Source organism: Melanerpes formicivorus, unplaced genomic scaffold (assembly GCF_026170545.1).
Source record: "Melanerpes formicivorus ecotype bairdi unplaced genomic scaffold, bMelFor1.0.p_v2 SCAF_19, whole genome shotgun sequence".
Classification (NCBI taxonomy): Eukaryota; Metazoa; Chordata; class Aves; order Piciformes; family Picidae; genus Melanerpes; species Melanerpes formicivorus.
The window spans coordinates 5,158,775-5,179,538 of record NW_027142371.1 but is presented as its reverse complement, the minus strand read 5'-3'; the positions used below and the strand labels follow the sequence as shown (position 1 = coordinate 5,179,538).

Here is a 20,764-nt window from a genome sequence, read left to right as displayed (position 1 = left end):
CACATTCATGACTACATGAACTTGTTAAAGCACAAAGTCTCATGGGATCAAAGGCCCTCCCGGACCATCAAACCCAGTGTCGGTTTTCCACAGCAGCCTTAGCAAACCATATGCAAAGCATGCATTTGGCATTACTTCCTTCAAGAGAAGTCAGACTATTTTGTGGGTCAGGGACTTCTAACTGTAGAGGTGGTATCAGGGGCTACTTGTAGACACATCTCCCTCTGGTGTGAATTTGTCCAGTTGCTTCTCAGCCTCTTCCAAAATACCATTCACAATACATAAAGCCTTCCACACCTCAACCAGTGTGTGAAGTATCATCCCAATTATGTGTTATTTGGGCTTATTTTCCCCTCCAGTGACTTGCCATCTCCAAAACTCTCATTCACCATCTCTTTCCTTCTCTCCTCATGCTAATGACAACTTTATGCACCTCTCCTGTTTTTTTTTTCCTTCCCTGGATAAAAGATAACTGAGTAAGAGTCTAACCTACATAGAACTCTGAGTATGAGAGCCAGTCTATATCCCTTATTCCTGTTACACTCCCTCAACCCTTTCCAGCTTCATTACACTGTCTTCTGATATAAGGGATCAGACTAACTATTCAGGATGCAAATCTGTTGAGAATTTACACAAGAAGTGTATTTTGTCATCTTAATAGCACTCAGAGGGAAAATTAATGGTATATATTAAACAGAAGTGGCTACCTGAATTCAAACAGACTTCCAGCCTGTTCTTACCTTTTCATCGCTGAGTTTTAGTGTTTTTGTTAAAAGCAACAGCAAGAGATTGGTCCAAGCTTCTCTGTGGCTTTCTGAGTTCACAGTAATAAAATATGCCAGGGCTTCACTGCATACACTGAAGAGATGACACAATTCAGACAAAACAAAGAAAACCCATCAATACCATGCACTACTTGTCCTCTTACAGGGTATTATTTTTTTTTCCAAGCAAGATGTGTTTCCATGGGAAAGTTTTCCATCACATGAAACAACTTCAATCACACATATTTGTCTCAGTGGTTTTCATGTTACAGCAGTAGTTACAGGTAACAACATGAAAAGTATTTCAGTTCAGTTAATAAAGAATCATGGGGTCAGAGCAGGAGACTCTGATTTTCCAAATCCAGACTGCTTTAATAAAGATCTGCAGAGCTCAGCATCACAGATTGAAGAGGAATTGCTATTGTATTAACATGTTTTTAGTCATTGCTCTATACTGTCAACATAAGGTACAAAATGTACCACTTCGTATGGCAGAGGGGGAACTGCTTTAATTAAAAAAGGAATGGAACCTTTCCCTTTTACACACTGGAAAGATGAATATGTTCACAGATGCTGATAAAATCAGAATGCTAATGAAAACCACTGAGTTGGTGCCAACAGCAAGTTCCAGAGTTCTTCCTATTTGGCTGGAAATTAACACTCTGAACTTTCATGTACCAACAACTCACTTCTCAAATAAAGGGGACTACAATACATTTTTAATGTCCATGTAATATAATTTTCTACTTTTAACCTGAGTTGCAGGTACACAGCAGCTCATTACTGTATCCTGTTACATCTCTGAACATCATCATATATTCAGATATTAGAAGCATTCATACACTACCACTTTTGCAAAGACAGGTTTATGTCAGGCAAGAAGCTGCTTAATTCATTGCAAGTACACTGTTCCTTACTGCTAAATTCACTTTTAACAGGGTGGTCATATGTATCTCTGTATCTTCAGATACTTTGCACATTCTGCTCAGCAACTTAAGCTAACAACATACATCCAGAGATGTATGTTCATCCAGGGTGTATCCAGGGATGCACCACCCTGGCTGAAAGCCAAGTGCATCAGGACCAAGCTGATTCTCTCACCTAAGCAGTCGCTGCTGTATAGCATCCCAGGAGTCTTGGCGGCTTTCATCCACATACATTCTGAAGAGTATCCTCAAGCAACAAGCCAAGCTGCTGGTCTCTTGTTTTAAGAGATTGGGTTTTGATTTACCCTTGAACCCTAGAAATGGGTTACACGCAGGAAGAGATGGAACATTCACATTTGTAGTTACTAACCAAGAGGTCAAGTTTCTCAACAATACCTCCCCTAGCAAACAGTAATGATTTCTTACCCAGATTGCTTCATTTTGATTGAGACCTAGTGTGTTTCTAAATAGATTACAATATAAATAGCTACACAGTACCAACTCTGTAGCTATACTTTAACCAAAAAAGCAGATAATTTCCTAAACAGGAAGGAGACAAGTAACAAAAGTTTGCATCACTATCAGAGTCACTGTAGGGATTATTGCAGTAGGGTAATTCCGCATGTCAAAAGCTAAAGCTCTAAGTAGGGTTTAGTACTTTCATGAAGCCAAGCATAAAATCCTCACCTGCTCTCCATAACACAGTTCTCTGTTCATAATTTGAATTAAAGGCTTTTGAAAATGAATGAGACTCTTGCAGGCAATCTAATAACTTAAAGAGGTGATGTGAAGACATGTATTTATACATTCCCTGGTCTTCTGTGTCAATGTGGATATCTGCATCCAATGCATCTCGCTAAAAAGAAAGAGGAAAGAGAGCAAGGAGTGTCAATAACATTCTCATACAGGCTTAAGAGGCTTTGATACTTCACAGACCATACACCACTAAGTCCAGATTCCATTTCTGGGTGCATGCAAGATGTTAGCATAATACAGCACATCAGAATGGTCTTGTCAACTACCAGAGCTGTGGTCTTTTCAGTAGGATATTCTAAAAATGAGAAGTTACGATCTATTCCAATTATTGGCAAGAACAAAACAAAAGAACCCACCACACAATCAAGAACAATAAGGGAAGGACCTCCCTTATCAAGGCATAAAAATTGTAACAATACAATACAGAACATTTCCTCTCCTCTAGGAGCTGACTGAGTAGGGCTGCTGAATTCTGAAAAACACCAAAATGAACCACAAAAAGAGGGCAGGTTTCAATGTTGCATAGTACAAAAATTCTCCATCTGTGGCTAACGTTGAGTTTCAGTGACAGTGGTCAATGTTTTTAGCTAATTTCATTAGGAATTAAACTATACCATCCCTAAAACACTCTCTGAATGCACTAGACCAAACTTCCAATCTTAGGACTTTATTAACACAAACAAGAAAGAGCTACCTTGCACTATTCCCTAGAATCAGAATGCTCAGGCACAAGAACCTCTCAGAAGGTGGTAATGAGTTATATCTTGAGCATTAATTGTGCTAAAACTCAGCTTCCACATCTCTTCCTACACAAACACCTAGAGGCTGAACGAAGCCTCAGCTGTGACTAAATAAAGACACTCAGGCTAAACGCCACAAAAGAATGCTCTCCCCAAAACAAGCAAAGGCATTCTTGATGAGTATGTATTCATTATGAAAACAATATCATACTACACTGATAATAATGGGAAGCAGTAAAAAAAACTAAATTGAAAATATATATCACAGCTTAATAGTAACAACAGACATTCAGAGTAGCGCTGAGAGAAAAAGGAATGTGTTCAGTAAACAGATTCCAAAGCATTCCACAGGCTTTGTACTTTACTGACAACAAAGTTCTAAGTAAGTCTGATGGTACCTGAGCTGCAGCCATGTGCTCAGCATCTTCCTTCTTGCTTGTTGCTGGATAGAACACTATATTATCAATGGTCTGTATCAATTCCAGCTGCACCACACACTTTATAAGGAGGCCAGCAAACAGTTTCTGGTCTAATGAAATGGAGTAAAACAAGCTTCAGAAACAGCTTAATAACAATTCACTTACAACAGGCTAGCAAATCATTACATTATCTTCAGCATTTTGATATTTAATGATGCTTTAAATTACCTTATAAAGAGAAAATTTCTCTGTGAGGCATGAACATGTTGTAAAGAGGTACCCCAAGTTTAAAGGCCTACAAACTTTCTCTACAGAACTATAGAAGTGGACTAAGAGGGGCTTTAGAAGGTCATCCAGTACACTGGTATGTTTTCCTTACTTGTATAAGGACCACCTTTCCAGCTCTCATCTGTTGGATTTGAAAATTGACTTTGTCCTCTTTCTGAAGCGTTTTTATCCATGCTGCTTAAGGACTGGCGATCCAGGTCTAAATCCTAGAAGAGGATGCACAATTCCAGCAATCCAAAACACTAACTTCAAAGCATCTATCACTTTACAGATGACTTCACTCACACAAGCCCTATGAGGAGAGGCTGAGGGAGGTGGGGTTGCTTAGTCTGGAGAAAAGAAGACTCAGGGTGACCTTATTGCTCTCTACAACTACCTGAAGGGAAGTTGTAGACAGGCAGATGTTGGTCTCTTCTCCCAGGCAACCAGCACCAGAATAAGAGGGCACAGTCTCAGGCTGTGCCAGGGGAGGTTTAGGCTGGATGTTAGGAAGAAGTTCTATACAGAGAGAATGATTACCCATTGGAATGGGCTGCCTGGGGAGGTGGTGTAGTCACCATCATTGGAGGTGTTCAGGAGGAGACTTGATGGGGTGCTCGATGCCATGGTTGGATTGGTGGGTTGGATTGGTTGATAGGTTGGACATGATGATCTTGAAGGTCTCTTCCAACCTGCTTTGTTCTATTCTATCTTAGTTTCAAAGGCTTCCTGAATCCATTCTTTATATCTTATAGTGTCAATTCCAGTATTTGTTCTCAAATGCATTTACTACAGTAACATACTTTGGAAGCTAACCTAACAGAAAACCCTCCAGGTTAGCTTGTTGCACTGAACTGACTCTTACCAAATGTTTGTCAGATGAGTCTTCCTCTATCCCTGCAGGCCTCCATGTCAGCAAGCTTCACAAAGGTGAAAAAAAAAGTAAGTAAACATTGTTGCTCTGGAACCAGGTATCAGTATGAGAATTGCATTCATTCACTTACACATGTGGAATGGTAGTTTTGAAGATTTCTAGCATACAGTTGCATGTCTGACCCCAGACTTCAGAGCTGAATTTCTGTCCATTTAGGATTACCAGGTTTTCTAGGCAGTTTGTACCTGATCGAGCCAGCTGCTCGTTATCTGTGAAAGAAAGGCTGCATGTTTATCCACTGTGTGACAGTTTAAACCATCACAAACTGCTACAACACCAATGAAAAAAATCAGCATTCTCTCTTACTGCTCCATTAAACATTTTTACCAATACTGTGAAAAGCACCAAGCCTACTTGTAAAGTAGGCCACAATAATATCAAGCTCAGGAACGTACCGAATGCAAGTGTTTAGCACTAGACTTGAGATTGTCTTTCCTGCTTGGATTTCAAAGGACAGGTGAGCAGAAAGGAAGCATACAGTGAGACAACGGAAGGAAAAGTACCAATTAGAAACTTATGCTCTCCTGCAAGGTAGTAGCCCCCTCCCTCATCCCATGCTACCAATATTTCAGGCATAAGAGTTGGAGCCCAAAAGAAAGCACAGTCTTCAGCAGGTAGCATTTAAAAGTACTAGATGGTTGAGAGAGGGAGAAGGGGAAGGCAAAAAACAAAGCAAAGCAAAACCCAAACAGTCAGAATCCATGTGTATGTGTGTGTAAAGAAATGAGACATTTTATCCATGCAGCCAAACAGAGAAAAGGTTTTGGCAGAAGATTAACACAACTCTGCTCTGTCACAATAGCACCATAAACAAACACATCAACAGAGAAACTGCCTAACTAAATATTCCAGCATCATTCCATTTAATTAAGACACTGCATCCATCTATTACATAACATTGTCCTAATGGTAGTTTGTATTGTTCTAAAATTCAGTAAAGGTTACTTGACTTAACTAATGAGCATTTAGAAAATAACATTCATCAAAAGATACAAGATATAAAGAAGCTACCTTGTTTTACACACCAGTGTAACTGTGCAAGTATGTCAGGAAGAAGGATCTCATTTAAAGCTTCATAAAACTGTGTAAATACATCACAGATTGCATAAAGTGCATGGTTGCATGTAGTGGTCATCCATTCAGATTTCTATGAGAAGAAGTGAAAAGTCCGGTTTATGGGAGGAGTTCTATGATGAGAGCACCTGGCTTAGGCACTGCTATTCAAGGGACACAGGCTGAACTCAAATAAAACCAACTAGTCTCACTACAGCAGGCATGTCATCAGAAGCATTTAGTTGGATACATGAACACTGCTCAGGAAACAGACATTTTCACAAAGTGACAATTACGTCCTTGAAGATACCCAGACAGACAGATAGGTGCCTGTGATGGTTTAGGCAGACCCCCTCCCCACCACGGGCAGAAATAGTGACTCAGGCAAATGGATTGCAAAAGTGATGGAAAGTTTAAATGGAAAGCGGTGAATGTTTACAGAGAGTCAGAAGTGCAGTGACAAAGGAGATCCCAAAGCAGACCCAGAAACATCCCATCCCCACCTGAGGGTACACCCAAGACCCCCAGGGCTCCTTCTTCCCCCACCTCCCACTCCACTGCTAGGCTAGTCTCAGCTGGCCAGATCTGAGACTGCCCATCCCCCCCAAGCCTTGGGCCTAGCCAGAGACGTCTCCCCCAGTTACCAGGTGGCAGAGGAAGTAGAAGGAGGAAGTGCCAGACCCCGCACTGGATCTTATAGTGGCGCAGAGAATTATGGTAGGAAATACCTGGTTTCCTGTGTCTGCCCACTGGGCTAGACTTCTGGACACAGGAAGCACCCCCACAGCAGAGGGCACCCAGCCCAAACTGCTACAGTGACTAATACTATGACAAGTTTCACACACACCACAGAATACAACAACATTTGGGGTAGTACAGGGTAGAAATACACCGAAAAGACAAACCATACAAACTGCTGCCTTGATTGCCTCAGTCCTTAACCAACTCTTACATTTACTTGCTTTTACCTCTGTCTGTTGTTCGGGGAGTTTCATGTTATCAAATATCCGAAAGACAATTCTGAACATATCCTGCCACCAGTGCTTTTCGAAGGTATGGCCATAACTCTTCATTATTTCAAACATCACTGTTAAGCCTCTATAAACAAAGCCAGACAAATAAAGGGGGGGAAAAAAAATAAGAAAGTGAAAATGTGTACCTAGGAGATGTCTTCAGTAATGGGAAGCAAGGAAAAGAAAAGCTTTATTACCTCGTTCGGACATCTAATTTGCAACGATTGATGATACAGGAAAGTTCAAACAGAATGGGAAACCATCCTCTGACCCATACTCTGTCCCCAGGAGCAACATTCATGTCATCACTTGTGTATTCTCTTAATACCTTTGAGATGAGCAGGAAAAAAAATTTAATTAGAAGAAAACAAACAAACCAACCAACCCCAAACAGAAAAAAAAAAACCACAACAAAACCTCAACAAAATCTTCACATCTGATAGATGTAGATACTACTAGTAGCTCTGAAGCACTTGAAAAGTTGGCTCAGTTTCTACCATAACACTCAAATTCTGTGAAATACAAGCCTTAGACATAATACTTGTGAAAATATTAGAGGGGGGTGGGGGAAAAAGAGGTAGATACTTTTTTTTTCTTTTTTTTTTTTCTCCTTAGGTTGGAAAGGACCTCAAGGATCATCAAGTCCAACCTATCAACACAGACCCCATGACTAGACCATGGCACCAAGTGCCACGTCCAATCTCCTCTTGAACACCTCCAGGGACGATGACTCAACCACCTCGCTGGGCAACCCCTTCCAATGACGAATGACTCGCTCGGTGAAGAACTTCCTCCTCACCTCGAGTCTAAACCTCCCCTGGTGCAGCTTGAGACTGTGTCCTCTTGTTCTGGTGCTGGTTGCCTGGGAGAAGAGGCCAACCCCTTCCTGGCTACAACCACCTTTCAGGTACTTGTAGAGGGCAATGAGGTCACCTCTGAGCCTCCTCTTCTCCAGGCTAAACAATCCCAGCTCCCTCAGCCTCTCCTCATAGGGCTTGTGTTCAAGGCCTCTCCCCAGCCTTGTTGCCCTTCTCTGGACACGTTCAAGTGTCTCGATGTCCTTCTTAAACTGAGGGGCCCAGAACTGGACGCAGTACTCAAGGTGCGGCCTAACCAAAGCAGAGTACAGGGGCACTATGACCTCCCTGCTCCTGCTGGCCACACTATTCCTAATGCAGGCCAGGATGCCATTGGCCCTCTTGGCCACCTGGGCACACTGCTGGCTCATATTCAGGCGGCTGTCGATCAGCATCCCCCAGGTCCTTCTCTGTTTGGGAGCTCTCCAGCCACTCCGACCCCAGCCTGTAGCTCTGCATGGGATAGCCGCAGCCAAAGTGCAGCACTCGGCACTTGGACTTGTTGAATGCCATCCCATTGGACTCTGCCCATCTATCCAGTCGGTCGAGGTCCCTCTGCAGAGCCTTTCTACCCTCTAACTGACTAACATCTGCCCCTAACTTGGTGTCATCTGCAAACTTCCTGACTTAAAGTCCAAACCTCTGAAACTTGGAAAGCCTTTACCAGGACTTAAGTAAAATGGATTTAAGAAGCACGTGTAGCAGTGACAGGACACAATTATGTAAATACAGGCAATAAGGAAGTGTGAGTTTGGCATAAACCAGTTGTACGCTTCTCTGACATTAAATACAGTGTGCAGAGCTTGCAACAGTAACATGTGACTGCAAACTAACTCCAAGCTCTTTTCAGCAAGGTGATTATTGTATTAAGTAGTCACATAATACTGGTGGACGAGAAGCTCAACATGAGCTCTCAGTGTGCATTTGCAGCCCAGAAAGCCAATCAGATCCTGGGCTGCATCAAGAGAAGTGTGGACAGCAGGTCAAGGGAGGTGATTCTCCCCCTCTACTCAGCTCTGGTGAGACCCCACCTGGAGTACTGCCTCCAGTTCTGGAGCCCCTATTACAAGAGGAATCTGGAGGTGCTGGAACGTGTCCAGAGAAGGGCCACAAGGATGATCAGGGGCTGGAGCACCTCTCCTATGAGGACAGACTGAAGGAGTTGGGGCTGTTCAGTCTGGAGAAGAAAAGGCTCCAAGGTGACCTAATTGTGGCCTTCCAGTATCTGAAGGGGGCCTACAGGAAGGCTGGGGAGGGACTTCTCAGGATATCAGGTAGTGATAGGACTAAGGGGAATGGAATGAAGCTGGAGGTGGGGAGATTCAGGCTGGATGTGAGGAGGAAGTTCTTCCCCATGAGAGTGGTGAACCCCTGGAATGGGTTGTCCAGGGAGGTGGTTGGGGCGCCGTCCCTGGAGGTGTTTAAGCCCAGGCTGGATGAGGCTCTGGCCAGCCTGATGTAGTGTGGGGTGTCCCTGCCCATGGCAGGGGGGTTGGAACTAGATGATCCTTGTGGTCCCTTCCAACCCTGACTGATACTATGATTCTACTATGATAATAGACTGAGGTAGAAAAATATCCATGCTTGTAACCAATTTAACTAGACACAGTAAGGGAGACAGAACAAGTAGTACTGTTTTCCCAGTCATCCTAACACTATATAAAAATCTGTTACATTCAGCTATTTCCAATTTGGACTGATGAGACTTATTTTTTTTAATTACTCCTACTTTGCTGCTTACATAGTACCAAAACAAGTTAAATACTACTGAGAGACTCAAGGTTGAGTGTGAAAGCTCTTCCCTAGTTACAAGACTAGTCTCAGTTTAACAGCAGAAGGTGGTGCAAGAACACATAAGGGTAAACACAGAGAGAAAATACCTGTGGTCTTTCTGAAACGTATTTTGCACAATACCGAATTAGCCTAATAGCTTCCATGCTGGTGTCTGGGAATGCAACATTGCAGGCAAACTCAGAAAGACATTTGACTGCATCCTGAAATGAGTCAATGGCTGCCGGAAAGTGCTGTTGAAAAATATTTGCTGTAAAGAACAAAGAAAGTTTGATGATATTGAAATCCATAGATAATGGCATTGCTCTACATACATCAGCCATGGTGTATCACTATCCAATGGACCAAGATCATCCACATTAAACGTGGCTCTCTGCCTTCCCTTGCATGCTTCCCCATCCCATCCCACCACCCAGACTTGTCAGCATCACATTTTCTTAGGTTGGATAGTTACCAATTTTCTAACCCAGGATTATTTTGTGGCTTCTTAGACAGCTCAGTTTCCTCCCACATCACATGCAGCCCAAAGATTTAATATTTTGAGAAACAGAAGTAAAGCTTCTGTTAGCGTCCCTGCTGTGAAGCAAGTTACCCAATTTAACCCAAATCATCATCCAAGCCTGCAACTATTCATATTCCATAGCAAGAGAGGAAAAAGCAGTTAGATCTCAGACTTAAAGGACAGACTAAACACAAAACAAATCCAATGTGTACAAGCTTTTGAACAACTACAACTCTCAAGTTAACAGCAACCTGGTTTACTACTATTTGCATTTATTGAGTTGTCTTCCTCTAACAATGGCAGCACTGTGTTGTTCATATACACTTTTAGAGCAGGGAGGCTGTCTCAACTGAACTCTACAGGCAGTCACAAGCCTTATGATCCCCGCCAGATGCTACTGAATCAGAACAGAAGTTCATGAACGTGTTCCTTAGTCCAAACCAACTTTTTGTGACAGATAGGGCAACATGCAAACTTACTGATTCTAATTCCAAACTTGAAGTTCTACAGCAGGCTATCTTTATCTAATTTTTCCTGTCGATGGCAATCAGGGGACTTAATAGGCAAGACCTAGATGCAGAGTTTAAACAGTCTGCCTGCAAGATCTTGTGTTTATTTACCCAGAAATACTGAAGTCTTATTCAGATGGGGACCTCTGAAACAGCAGCAAAGTTACTTCAAGCATTACTTACTAACTATGTGTGCCGTAGTTTGAAAGGCCAGCTCCACAATATTCCCATCATGGTCTGATGCTGCTTGATGAAAGACTGCAAAGATGTTCTTCCAGCCTGAACGAATATTAGCAGCCTGAGAGTTGACCATCTGAGCAATACAGCGTATGGCCATGTCCCGAATCGTTGGAGATCTTTAAAACGCCCAAAGAAACAACAAATCAACTACCAAAGAAGAGAGAAAGGAAGATTTCCCACAAGTGGCACAATGTAGCCGTGCCACTTCCATGGACATGGTAATCTAACCCACACGAAGGAATGCCTTTAAGTAGGGCTAAAACAAGCTGACAAAGGAACAGCAGAGCATCACACCTGTTTTTCTTCATAATATGCTCAAAAGGCCTCAGAAAATCTTTCTGGAAGCGGAAGTTGGCCAGCTCTCCCTTCTCAAGAAATTTCATTGACAGCTGCCTCAGTGAGTCTACTGCAAAGATGGCAACATCTTCATTAGGGTTACATCCAACCTAGAAGAAAAGGGTATTTTCAAATGCTTAGCAGCTAACACATCACGTATACGAGTAACAAATTCATCACCCAAGTTTTATGTCAGCCACTAAAACTCACTGGCACATTCTAGTTTGTCAGGCATTTGATCCAACTGAATAGATCCATGGATTTTTGTGAGTGCAGAATTATCACAGCTAGATATACACACACACACACAAAGATTAGATTATCTTAGATTCAGAAAAAGACAACCCTTTCCAATCTTGGTTTCCAGCTTCTTAAGGAAACCTCTTTGTTGTTGCAGGATCACCTGTATGTATTTTATAGGAAAACTAACTTGGCATTTCACCAGAAGGATGAGGCAACAGCATAAAGACAAGTAAGTTACAAACAAAAATCACAGAGTGATGTGATTGAAGATCATTCCCCATAAACATTTCCATCACAGAGAGTCACAGAACACCAGGTAGGAAGGGACCCTAACGATCATCTGGTCCAACCTTTCTAGGTGATAGTGTAGTTGAAATAAGATGGCTCAGCACCCTGTCAAGCTGAGCCTTCAAACTGTCCAGTATAGGATGTTTTCAGGTGGTTAGCCTCAGAAAAACACAATGCCTCCTTATGCTACGTTTCTGAAGCCAATAGTAGAGAACTAAGGGCTAGTGAGATACATTCACAAGAAAACAAGTGCAAAAACCCCTTAACTATGCTATAGTATTGAGACATCACTGTTTACACACATGAGATGTCTCAATAAGTGCTTCCTTCAGGTGTCTTTAATGGATTTAATTTTTTAAGTATCATACACCCCTGAGAACATGAAAGAAAAAAGCTGAATAAAGAAGTCCTGCTGTTCATGTATGTCTGCAATACGTACCTTGTTGAAGTGATCTCCAATCACGTGCCAAATCCTTGACCACTGCAGCCTGATACGATTCATGTTGTAATACGAGATCTCCACTATCTTCTGCAGGCTGAACATGCGTGGATGGTGCGGAGAAGCCAGCTCGTCCATGGAAACGGCACACAGCCAGCGGACAAAGTCAACTGAACGTGGACACACACACCACTGTAAGTTCAGGGCACTGCAGTGCAACAGCTCCCACTACCCACCACAAGGTCAGCATACATACCTATTGCATTTCCATCCAGCCTAGTTGATCCTGTAAATATCCTACGGGACAAATAAATGTGGGTGTTCAGCTAAAGCTGTAACTCAAGAGTCAATCACATCTTAGTGCTGTAGGCTAATGTCAGCACATTTCCTGAAGGTACTTTACAATCTCCATGCCATGGAATCTACAACTGTTTTACTCTTACTCCTTGGCAGTAGTTCCTGTCCATCTCCTAGTCCAAGCACAGTCTGCAAGTAACAGCCTACTGTGCTCCATCCCCACTGTAGAAAATAGGCACAGGCTCACATTTTAATCCAGGGCAAGTAGTGCTGGAACACTCATTTGGGTGACAGCATGGTAAATTTCATAGGGAGAGTAAAAAGACATGAAAAAAATACTTTGCTGCAAGAGTTCATTGGATGCCAGCCACCTACTTGATCTTTATACAAAGTTCAAGAATGCACTTAAGTTGTGGCTGCCAAAACAGGTACCAGAAAGATGTACTTTTAGCCCTTCTTCCCCTTCAGTCATTCAGTCTTGACACTGATTGCACTTCATGGAGAAGATTGACATGTGCAGAATGCTCCCAGATCTTTCAGACTTTGGTAACAGACACATTTATGGCATTTATTGTACCATAAGTCTGGATGTATGATTTTATAGCCTTGCCCAATGGTTTAAATAATTTAAAGAGTCCCCTTCTAACACATGCTTTACAATAGAAGCCTCTCTTTAGACAATACTTTAGAAGGACAGATGAGAAAGAGATTTGGACAAGAATGCAGTAACTAATGAATAAAGAGCTGAAGAAGGACAACTAAAGAAATGCTGAAATTGACTAGAGCTCTCAAGAGCAAAGAAAACTGCACCATTTAATAGAGTAGCAGCATCTGTTCTTTTCAGATACCAGCCCAGTTCAGACTAAGTCAAATTTAAAAAGACAGACAGAAGCCCAACCCCAAACACACACACATAGGTTAGAGACAGCTGTGAGACAGATTTGTAAATCTGACACAAAACCCCAAGCACACAGAGTGCCCCCCTCACAACTCACATCAGTACAGTGCTATTTAGTGGCAGTCTTTCCTTTTTGACTCTTACATGCCTAAAGAGATAGACTTATTTGGTCCAGATAAAACACTTCAATACCAGCATCATTCTCACAAGAGAAACAGGCTTCAGGAACAAAAGCCCCTGTCAGAGACTGCAACTGAAGTGAGGATGGTTGGTAACTTTCAGTGACACTTTCTCTAGAAAGAGATTAAGTTCTCAGTACCTGTCCACTGCCACCACTACACTCTGTGAACTGGTCTCTCCCACAGACTCTTGAATGCTTGCCATATGCCTTTTATCAGCTCCACTGCCAACAAGGTTACCTGCAAGAAAAGCCATTAAAAAACAGTATCTAGTATCATGTGACTTCATATCAACCCCAACCTCACACATACAGACAGAGAAAAGTGACTGCTGCTTCAAATTAACACAGAGCAGATGGTGCCTTTGCCAGATCTCTGTCAGATTATTACACAATTAAACCTCCAGTATTAAGTAGGTTTTATTTCTCCCTGAGGGCGCTGGGTTTTGGCTATCATGTTTATTAAGTTAGGATGATGTAATGCAGTTAGTAATACTTTCCCATTTCCAGTATTATTTTAAAATATTAACTATAAGTCAGGTACAAGGAGGTTGTAACAGAACTGGGCCCAGCATTTTCAGCATCATCATTGCATACAGCATCAGCGCCAGAGTGCTTCCAAATTAAAAAGGTTTCTTTGATGGTTTTCCAAAGTTTAAGACAACTTACATTGCCTCTCTAATTTACAGCTTAAAATCCAAGATTTGCTTCATGATCAGAGGGCTGGAGCACCTCTCCTATGAGGACAGACTGAAGGAGTTGGGGCTGTTCAGTCTGCAGAAGAGAAGGCTCCGAGGTGACCTCATTGTGGCCTTCCAGTATCTGAAGGGGGCCTACAGGAAGGCTGGGGAGGGACTTCTCAGGATCTCAGGTACTGATAGGACTAAGGCGAATGGAATGAAGCTGGAGGTGGGGAGATTCAAACTAGATGTGAGGAGGAGGTTCTTCACCATGAGAGTGGTGAAGCCCTGGAATGGGTTGTCCAGGGAGGTGGTTGGGGCGCCGTCCCTGGAGGTGTTTAAGACCAGGCTGGACGAGGCTCTGGCCAGGCTGATCTAGTGTGGGGTGTCCCTGCCCATGGCAGGGAGTTTGGAACTAGATGATCCTTGTGGTCCCTTCCAACCCTGACTGATACTATGATAGATACTACAGGAACAATAGAAACTGGAACAGCAAACCCTACGTGAAGAAATAAGCAATTCCTTTGGAAAGCAAATTATCTCTGGAACACCCATTAGTTCCTAAAGATACAGGGTTTGTCCTTTTGCTATTAAAAACAGAGCACAGAAAGAAGAAACTGGTAACAAAACCATCCCTTGTTAAGTATGGTAAAGCAACTTTTACAACAATATCTTCCAATAAATCTGGAGGAGTTTCATAGCTTGACCCAATTACAGAGTTAGAACAGATTTGGTAATTATGAATAAATCTTGATATATACAGTTGCATTTTTGGAAGTTTCATTAATCCAATACAGCTCCCCCTGGAAGCAAGTAAATCTTTTGATGTCTTTAACACTGAGCTTTCTTAGCCATCATATTGCACTTGTATGTGCATCTCTGATGTTCAAGATTAATCTTACCTAATCCCAGGCCCATGAATTCTTCTCCTCCAGACGCATAGCCTTTAATGATTCCTTCCCTTTCACGCCCAGAGCCGGATAAATAGCGAGTTTTCACTCCGGTTCCTATAAGCTGTGCTAGTTCCAGCTGGCTGATACATTTCAAGATCTAAAATCAAAAACATTTAAACACTGTTTCTGACCACCATCATGTTTTTATTCCTATTTATTTATATTTACTATTTATAGCTTTTTCAGGTTCTCCACCCTTAAAAACAACTTTGCCAGTGACAGCAGTTAAGTAGCTAAAACATTAGCAATGCAAGCGGAAATTAAGTCGAGCAATTCATTTGAGATCATCAGCTGCCATGAATCACTCCAATACAAGAGACAGCAAACAATACCCAAAAATCTAACTTGGACCTCTAACTACTAGAGGAAACCTTTTTATTCCTTCTCAGAGGATGAACTTTCAAAACTATAAACACCTTCGAGCTGATCTTGAGAGTTCGTAGTCACAGAGAGATGAAAAGGCTGAATTATTGCAGCTGCCACTTTGATTAGTGATGTTCCAATGTAGACAGTGAAAATGCCAACGTTGAGTTTTGCCATCAGCAAAAAACTGACTATCTCTTCTTTCTTACTCCTCTGCTGCAACATCCCTTGGACTGGCATAAGCATTTGTGAGGGTATACCGTAAGCCAGCTCCAAGTAATTCGTCAGCTAAAGTAGCTTTTGGCTCATATTTTCATGTAGACTATTGCCAGAGAACATAATGCAGTAGGAATGCCCCTTATAGCAGCAGCAGATTTAGATCTGATGAAGAGAGCTCCTGGAACATATGCTTTAAGAAAATGCATATGGTCCTGGTAAGTTATTCTCACCTATCCCCCACCAAATTATTTTAGCCCTACTTTTTCAAGTGATAGTGGTGTCAACGTTGCCAAATGCTGCACAGATAAATCTGGAGCTGTGAGGGAGAACATTTATGTTTACATGAACACAAATACAAGAGTTTCTGTGCAGAATTTTCTGAAGTCAACTGAGATTTTATTACGATTTTAGTTCCATACCAGAAACACCTACAAAAAATTACAGTATTGGTCACACAGTGCCTATAGAGTGAAAAAAAAAAAAGTGCATTTCATATATACAGACACATATATAAACCACTAACAAAATATTGCACTTGGCATGCACATCCTAATGTTCTGACACATGCTGGTTGCTAAAGGCAGTTAAAGACTGGCAGTAGTAGAACACCACAAACCTACAAGTTCTTAAAAAATAATGCAGTTACACTATTTAAACTAATCAAGATTTTTACCTCATGCCAAGAGTTCCCAAGATAGTTGCCATCTGTGTGAGCAACTGTAATAAGTGTCTTAATGGTATCTATGTTCTTCTGTTTCATTTCTGTAATACTGGAACTGGCAGTCAACAAGGAAAACCGAGCAAGGGCCTGTACATAAGCATCTCGTTCAAGCTATAAGACAGAGAGAAAAGCATTGTAATCACATCCCTGAAGAGCTAGAGAAAGCTTTGTCCAGCATGCCCACACCATTGTCCTTCTATGTATAGTTGACAGTTATGCTAGAGCACTTTCCAGATGAAGAAGAGTAGGAGGCAAGCTAGCAAATGCTCTTAATAGAAGACTCCGTAATAAGAGGAAAGCAGTGTTGAGGAAAAGCTCGAGGATGCCAACATCTAGAACTAATATGAGACTGTAATGTTTTCCCATTGCAAGGAATTAGATGAGACAGTTCATTTTCTACATAGAAGTTGTTTGCAATTCTTCACCTCCCTGCCAGAGCTCATGCTGCCCCCAGGAAGCCATACACAAACCTGCATTCCAAAGATACAGGCTATTCTAATTGCACAGCGTATTCCTTCCAGGCAAAGGGATGCAACTTCTGTGTCATCACAGTTCTGTAAGCCCACGCTGTAAGCTGCCAGCAATGGAGTCCAGACAAGCTAAAGAAAGGGAGAAACTATGTTTAGAAGTCTATCATAATTTTAGCCTAAGACACTAGGTAACCAAGCCCAAATATATCCAGAGTGTCCAAGCTGCTGCCTTGCCTAACTCCTCAGAACAACGTTCCACTTTTTACCACACTTAAGACTCTTAGCAACGAAGACAGAAGGAGAATTTCACACTCACTTTGAACATGGGTCTGACATGATCCAGATGAGTGGCACTAGTAAAAGGTGCCTTAGCGTGGCTTACAGCCTCCATGAGAGCTTTAGCTGTTTTAGCCATCTGCTCCATCTCCAAGTTGTACAACAACCTCCGCTGCTTCTCATTAGCTACACCTAAGGGCAACACCAAACAGCTGCATTGGTTTTCTTTGGTTACAAGAACACATTCCATATCTTTACGCTGAGCATCACAAAATGTCAAAGACCTTGCAAATGAAATCTAAAAAACTCCCAGAACATTAGAATTCAGGAAGTTATCATAGGTTACAAGCAAGGAACTCCAACACTAAAACCCACACCACAACTTCATTCTCCACAGAATAACTAATTCAGCACTTTATTATATATGTCACATTAAGGCCTAATCATTGAAGTCAGAGATGCATGTTCTATTAGTTACTGTATGTAAAATGGATGGCAAAATCCTCCACCTCCTTAGCCTGACATCCTCAAAACTAGCCCTTGATAAGTAAGTTAATAACTCAGTGCTTCTTTATCCTAACAGTTGCAACTTCAATGTCCAAGTAAATCAATTGAATTCCTATTTTCATCTAGGAAGCCTCCCAACAGCACAGCGAACGCTATGCTGAAGATTCAGAGTTCACTAACTTGAATTAAATGAATACCACCTATTCAGAGTAAAAGCAGAGTACAGCTAGAGATACTGGGTTTTGGTGTGTACTTATGTACAGAAGTCCTCATTTGGTCTAGATGAGGATAGGTGACTAGAGATCTTGACAAACTCCCATCAATCTTTCACAAATGCTGTCACTGTAGCACTTAGCCTCTGAGCTAGGACATGCTACTAACAGCCAACCCAGAGGAAAACCCCACTTGTTTTCCAGTATATAAAAACCTGCTAACCTGCAAAGTGCCAACTTCAATCACTCTACCATTTCCCCCCCACATGTCCATTTAAAACCAATAACCCCCAAATCTAGTCCCTAGTGCCTCTCTGCAATGGTGCCAGGTGCATTTACACAGCTATGTTTCCATCACAGAAGCAGCAGTATTAAGCAATAATGGAGACAGTTTCATTCCAAAGATAGATATTAGCCACCCTAAATGTAACTTTTGCATTGCACAAAGATGTCTTCAAAAAAGGGATCTGAACTCCACTATGCCATCCTGAAAGTTACTGCAAGAGTTCAAGAGCCCTGAGGTCTTCCCAGCTCCTAGTTCCTTCTTACTTGGTTTGCTACACTTGGTCGCAATTGCGTATTCTTTTGTCTCTTTCATTGCAATTTTCTTTCCTTCTATTTCTTCATAGATTGTGGATAAATACTCTACTGGCAGGTCTTTACTGTCATTGATTCCTCGATTCATTTTAATGTATTGCTCCTTTGTCATTTTGTTTTTTACCTGGAAAAAAAAAAAGAATGGAAGGTAGAGGTAAGATTTTAAATGCAAGTTGTCAGGAAATTGGAACTTCTAGGAGTTTAGGTTAATCTCTACCTGTGGACTGTGCAAGTCTGTAGTCAGCATTATAATAGAGTATGCCAAAACATAGGCAGTGTCAGCACTAGCAAACAGGGTTTGCCTAAGGGAAGGAAAAAAAAAAAAGGCAAAACAGGTTTTAAAGCCTTAATTCCTCAACCCAAGAGCTCTATTTCTACATGCAAGAAAAATACCCAGAAGAGCAATGCATTCAACAAATAAAATGGGAGACAAAATACAACAGCAGCATCTTTCACAGTGTTGAAAACTACTGATGACTGGAATTCTCAAGTACATTCCCAAAAGAGTACACACTATCTTTCTTTGGGTAACCCTACAGAAGTTAAAGAACAGCTGATTTCTTTCACTGTTTCATAGATAATTATACAAAGCCAACCCCAGTGATGCACTAACTGGAGCAAGGAATGGGAATCAATGGAGCCTGAACACCTAGCTAAATGCCAGTGGCAGCTTACTGCATTAGACAACAGCAACACTGTCTACATGATGTCAGCTAATGGATATAAATTCTGTTCAACCTCTAATGGGCAAGTTAAAACAAGTGTAACACCTTAGTAGCTGTTTATGCCATGTATTTTCATTTCAGCAATTGCTACTTCTTATTACTGTTGTTGATGCTTGAGCGCTCTTCATTTGTTCATAAACCTAACACAGAGACAGATTAACATACTCAAGGCTTTCCTCTTCCAACAATTTCTTCTAGCAAGTGCTTGGGATTTAATGAAATGGCAGCAGAAGGACACTTTCTATCCAAAGTTTCCATTTTGCCTAGCTGCTGAAGAGAGTCAGCACCACTACTAGCAACGAGATCTGCTCCTCAGACAAGCCTGTAGAAGCTCCCGACCTGCTGTAAATGAGCTGCATCCTGCCCCTAAGGGCCACAAACAATACAGCCATTCTTCAGGCACTTCTCCAATAAAAAGGGGTTGAATTACCGTTGGTTGCACTCAATATATCTAGCAGCAAACTTCTCCATTAATCTATCAATCTTCTGGGCTTCACCTGGCAGACGAAAACCTTCCAGAAACATACGCAGAGCAGAGACAAAGTCTTTTCCACAGAAATCAAGCTGGTCTACATAGGCATACATCACTTCCTTGTTAAACTTGTTGCTTTCCCCAAGAAATTCTCCCACTTGAGTCTGAAAGCACAAGAGACAGTTATTACTGTGTAATCCAACTGCCAGCTTTGCAAGGAAGTTTACATGACAGGAATTGCACAGCTGTCAGTTTTGTAAGAGCAGTACGCTTAACTGTGTGGGCACTGCAGCCACTGGAGGGACAGCAAGAAAACAGTGCCATCAGAAATGTCCTTAGTCTGCATATTCCTGCCTCCCTCGCTCCCCAAGCAAGGTCTGCATTCCTGCAGAGCTAAGGAAAGCTCAGCTGGGTCTAGTTCCACACACAGAATGCTTTGCCACTGCAGTACACCATACTCCTTTGCTGGCAAGACGCTGGCAATGCAGCTAGAACACAGGCTGCCAGCTACGGGGAGTCCCTCTTAGCTCTGTGCTTTAAACACAGTTACTCTGCTAAAAAGCCTGGGCCAAAGTAAGTAAGAAGTGGAAGTGGCACTGCTATTGAGAATCTCCATTAGAATCCTCACACTATCAGTTATCCAATAATGAAATATGAAGTAAAGATAGTGCAGACAGACATCAAAAGACAGAGGAGGAGTCGACAGCAGAAGATGGTTAATTAACTTATATGACACACAAGCTTACAGAACAGAGGCGTTCTTCTTGGTGCAAAAACTGTGCAATGTCCTCTGCTGTAGCACCGAGCATTCCCTGCTCCTGGAGATACTGTATCCCTCTCTTTGGTTTCTTATTGAACCTATTCAGGCCAAAACACGGAGAAATTGAGACAAATGAAAAATATTAGAGCCTATGCAAATGAAAAGAAGTATCAGAGCCTATACGATTTTTCCTTTTACAGGAAACATTTTTCTAATTAAAAATGTCCAAGAATGTGCAACAGATGCTAACCATCACACCAGAAGCTACCTCTCCTAAGGTACATGCAGTTGCTGATAGACTTAAAAGTTATGGCTGGAACACTTACTTCAAAATTACCCCTTCTGAAATACTAACAATT

General features: G+C 41.8%; 1 protein-coding gene and 1 long non-coding RNA gene across 2 annotated transcripts in view; one reads left to right on the top strand and one right to left on the bottom strand.

Moving 5' to 3' along the window:
• ARFGEF2 (ADP ribosylation factor guanine nucleotide exchange factor 2) overlaps positions 1-20,764 on the bottom strand; it is a 42,006-nt gene that overhangs the window by 3,643 nt on the left and 17,599 nt on the right. The window contains exons 15-38 of the mRNA XM_068149881.1: positions 20,392-20,503; positions 19,604-19,809; positions 18,666-18,750; positions 18,401-18,572; positions 17,173-17,324; positions 16,857-16,985; positions 16,339-16,497; positions 15,033-15,180; positions 13,592-13,691; positions 12,334-12,374; positions 12,078-12,247; positions 11,066-11,217; positions 10,715-10,887; positions 9,610-9,770; positions 7,070-7,200; positions 6,828-6,957; positions 5,818-5,953; positions 4,877-5,015; positions 4,738-4,792; positions 3,985-4,099; positions 3,585-3,715; positions 2,378-2,546; positions 1,866-2,004; positions 741-858 (exon numbers count right to left, since the gene is read on the bottom strand). Coding sequence (XP_068005982.1) covers positions 741-858; positions 1,866-2,004; positions 2,378-2,546; positions 3,585-3,715; positions 3,985-4,099; positions 4,738-4,792; positions 4,877-5,015; positions 5,818-5,953; positions 6,828-6,957; positions 7,070-7,200; positions 9,610-9,770; positions 10,715-10,887; positions 11,066-11,217; positions 12,078-12,247; positions 12,334-12,374; positions 13,592-13,691; positions 15,033-15,180; positions 16,339-16,497; positions 16,857-16,985; positions 17,173-17,324; positions 18,401-18,572; positions 18,666-18,750; positions 19,604-19,809; positions 20,392-20,503 — 3,223 coding nt within the window. The remainder of the gene's footprint in view (positions 1-740; positions 859-1,865; positions 2,005-2,377; positions 2,547-3,584; positions 3,716-3,984; positions 4,100-4,737; positions 4,793-4,876; positions 5,016-5,817; positions 5,954-6,827; positions 6,958-7,069; positions 7,201-9,609; positions 9,771-10,714; positions 10,888-11,065; positions 11,218-12,077; positions 12,248-12,333; positions 12,375-13,591; positions 13,692-15,032; positions 15,181-16,338; positions 16,498-16,856; positions 16,986-17,172; positions 17,325-18,400; positions 18,573-18,665; positions 18,751-19,603; positions 19,810-20,391; positions 20,504-20,764) is intronic.
• Positions 11,505-14,277, top strand: LOC137446865 (uncharacterized). The gene is made up of 3 exons (XR_010988740.1): positions 11,505-11,579; positions 12,174-12,271; positions 14,140-14,277. It is a non-coding gene; the product is annotated as an uncharacterized lncRNA (long non-coding RNA).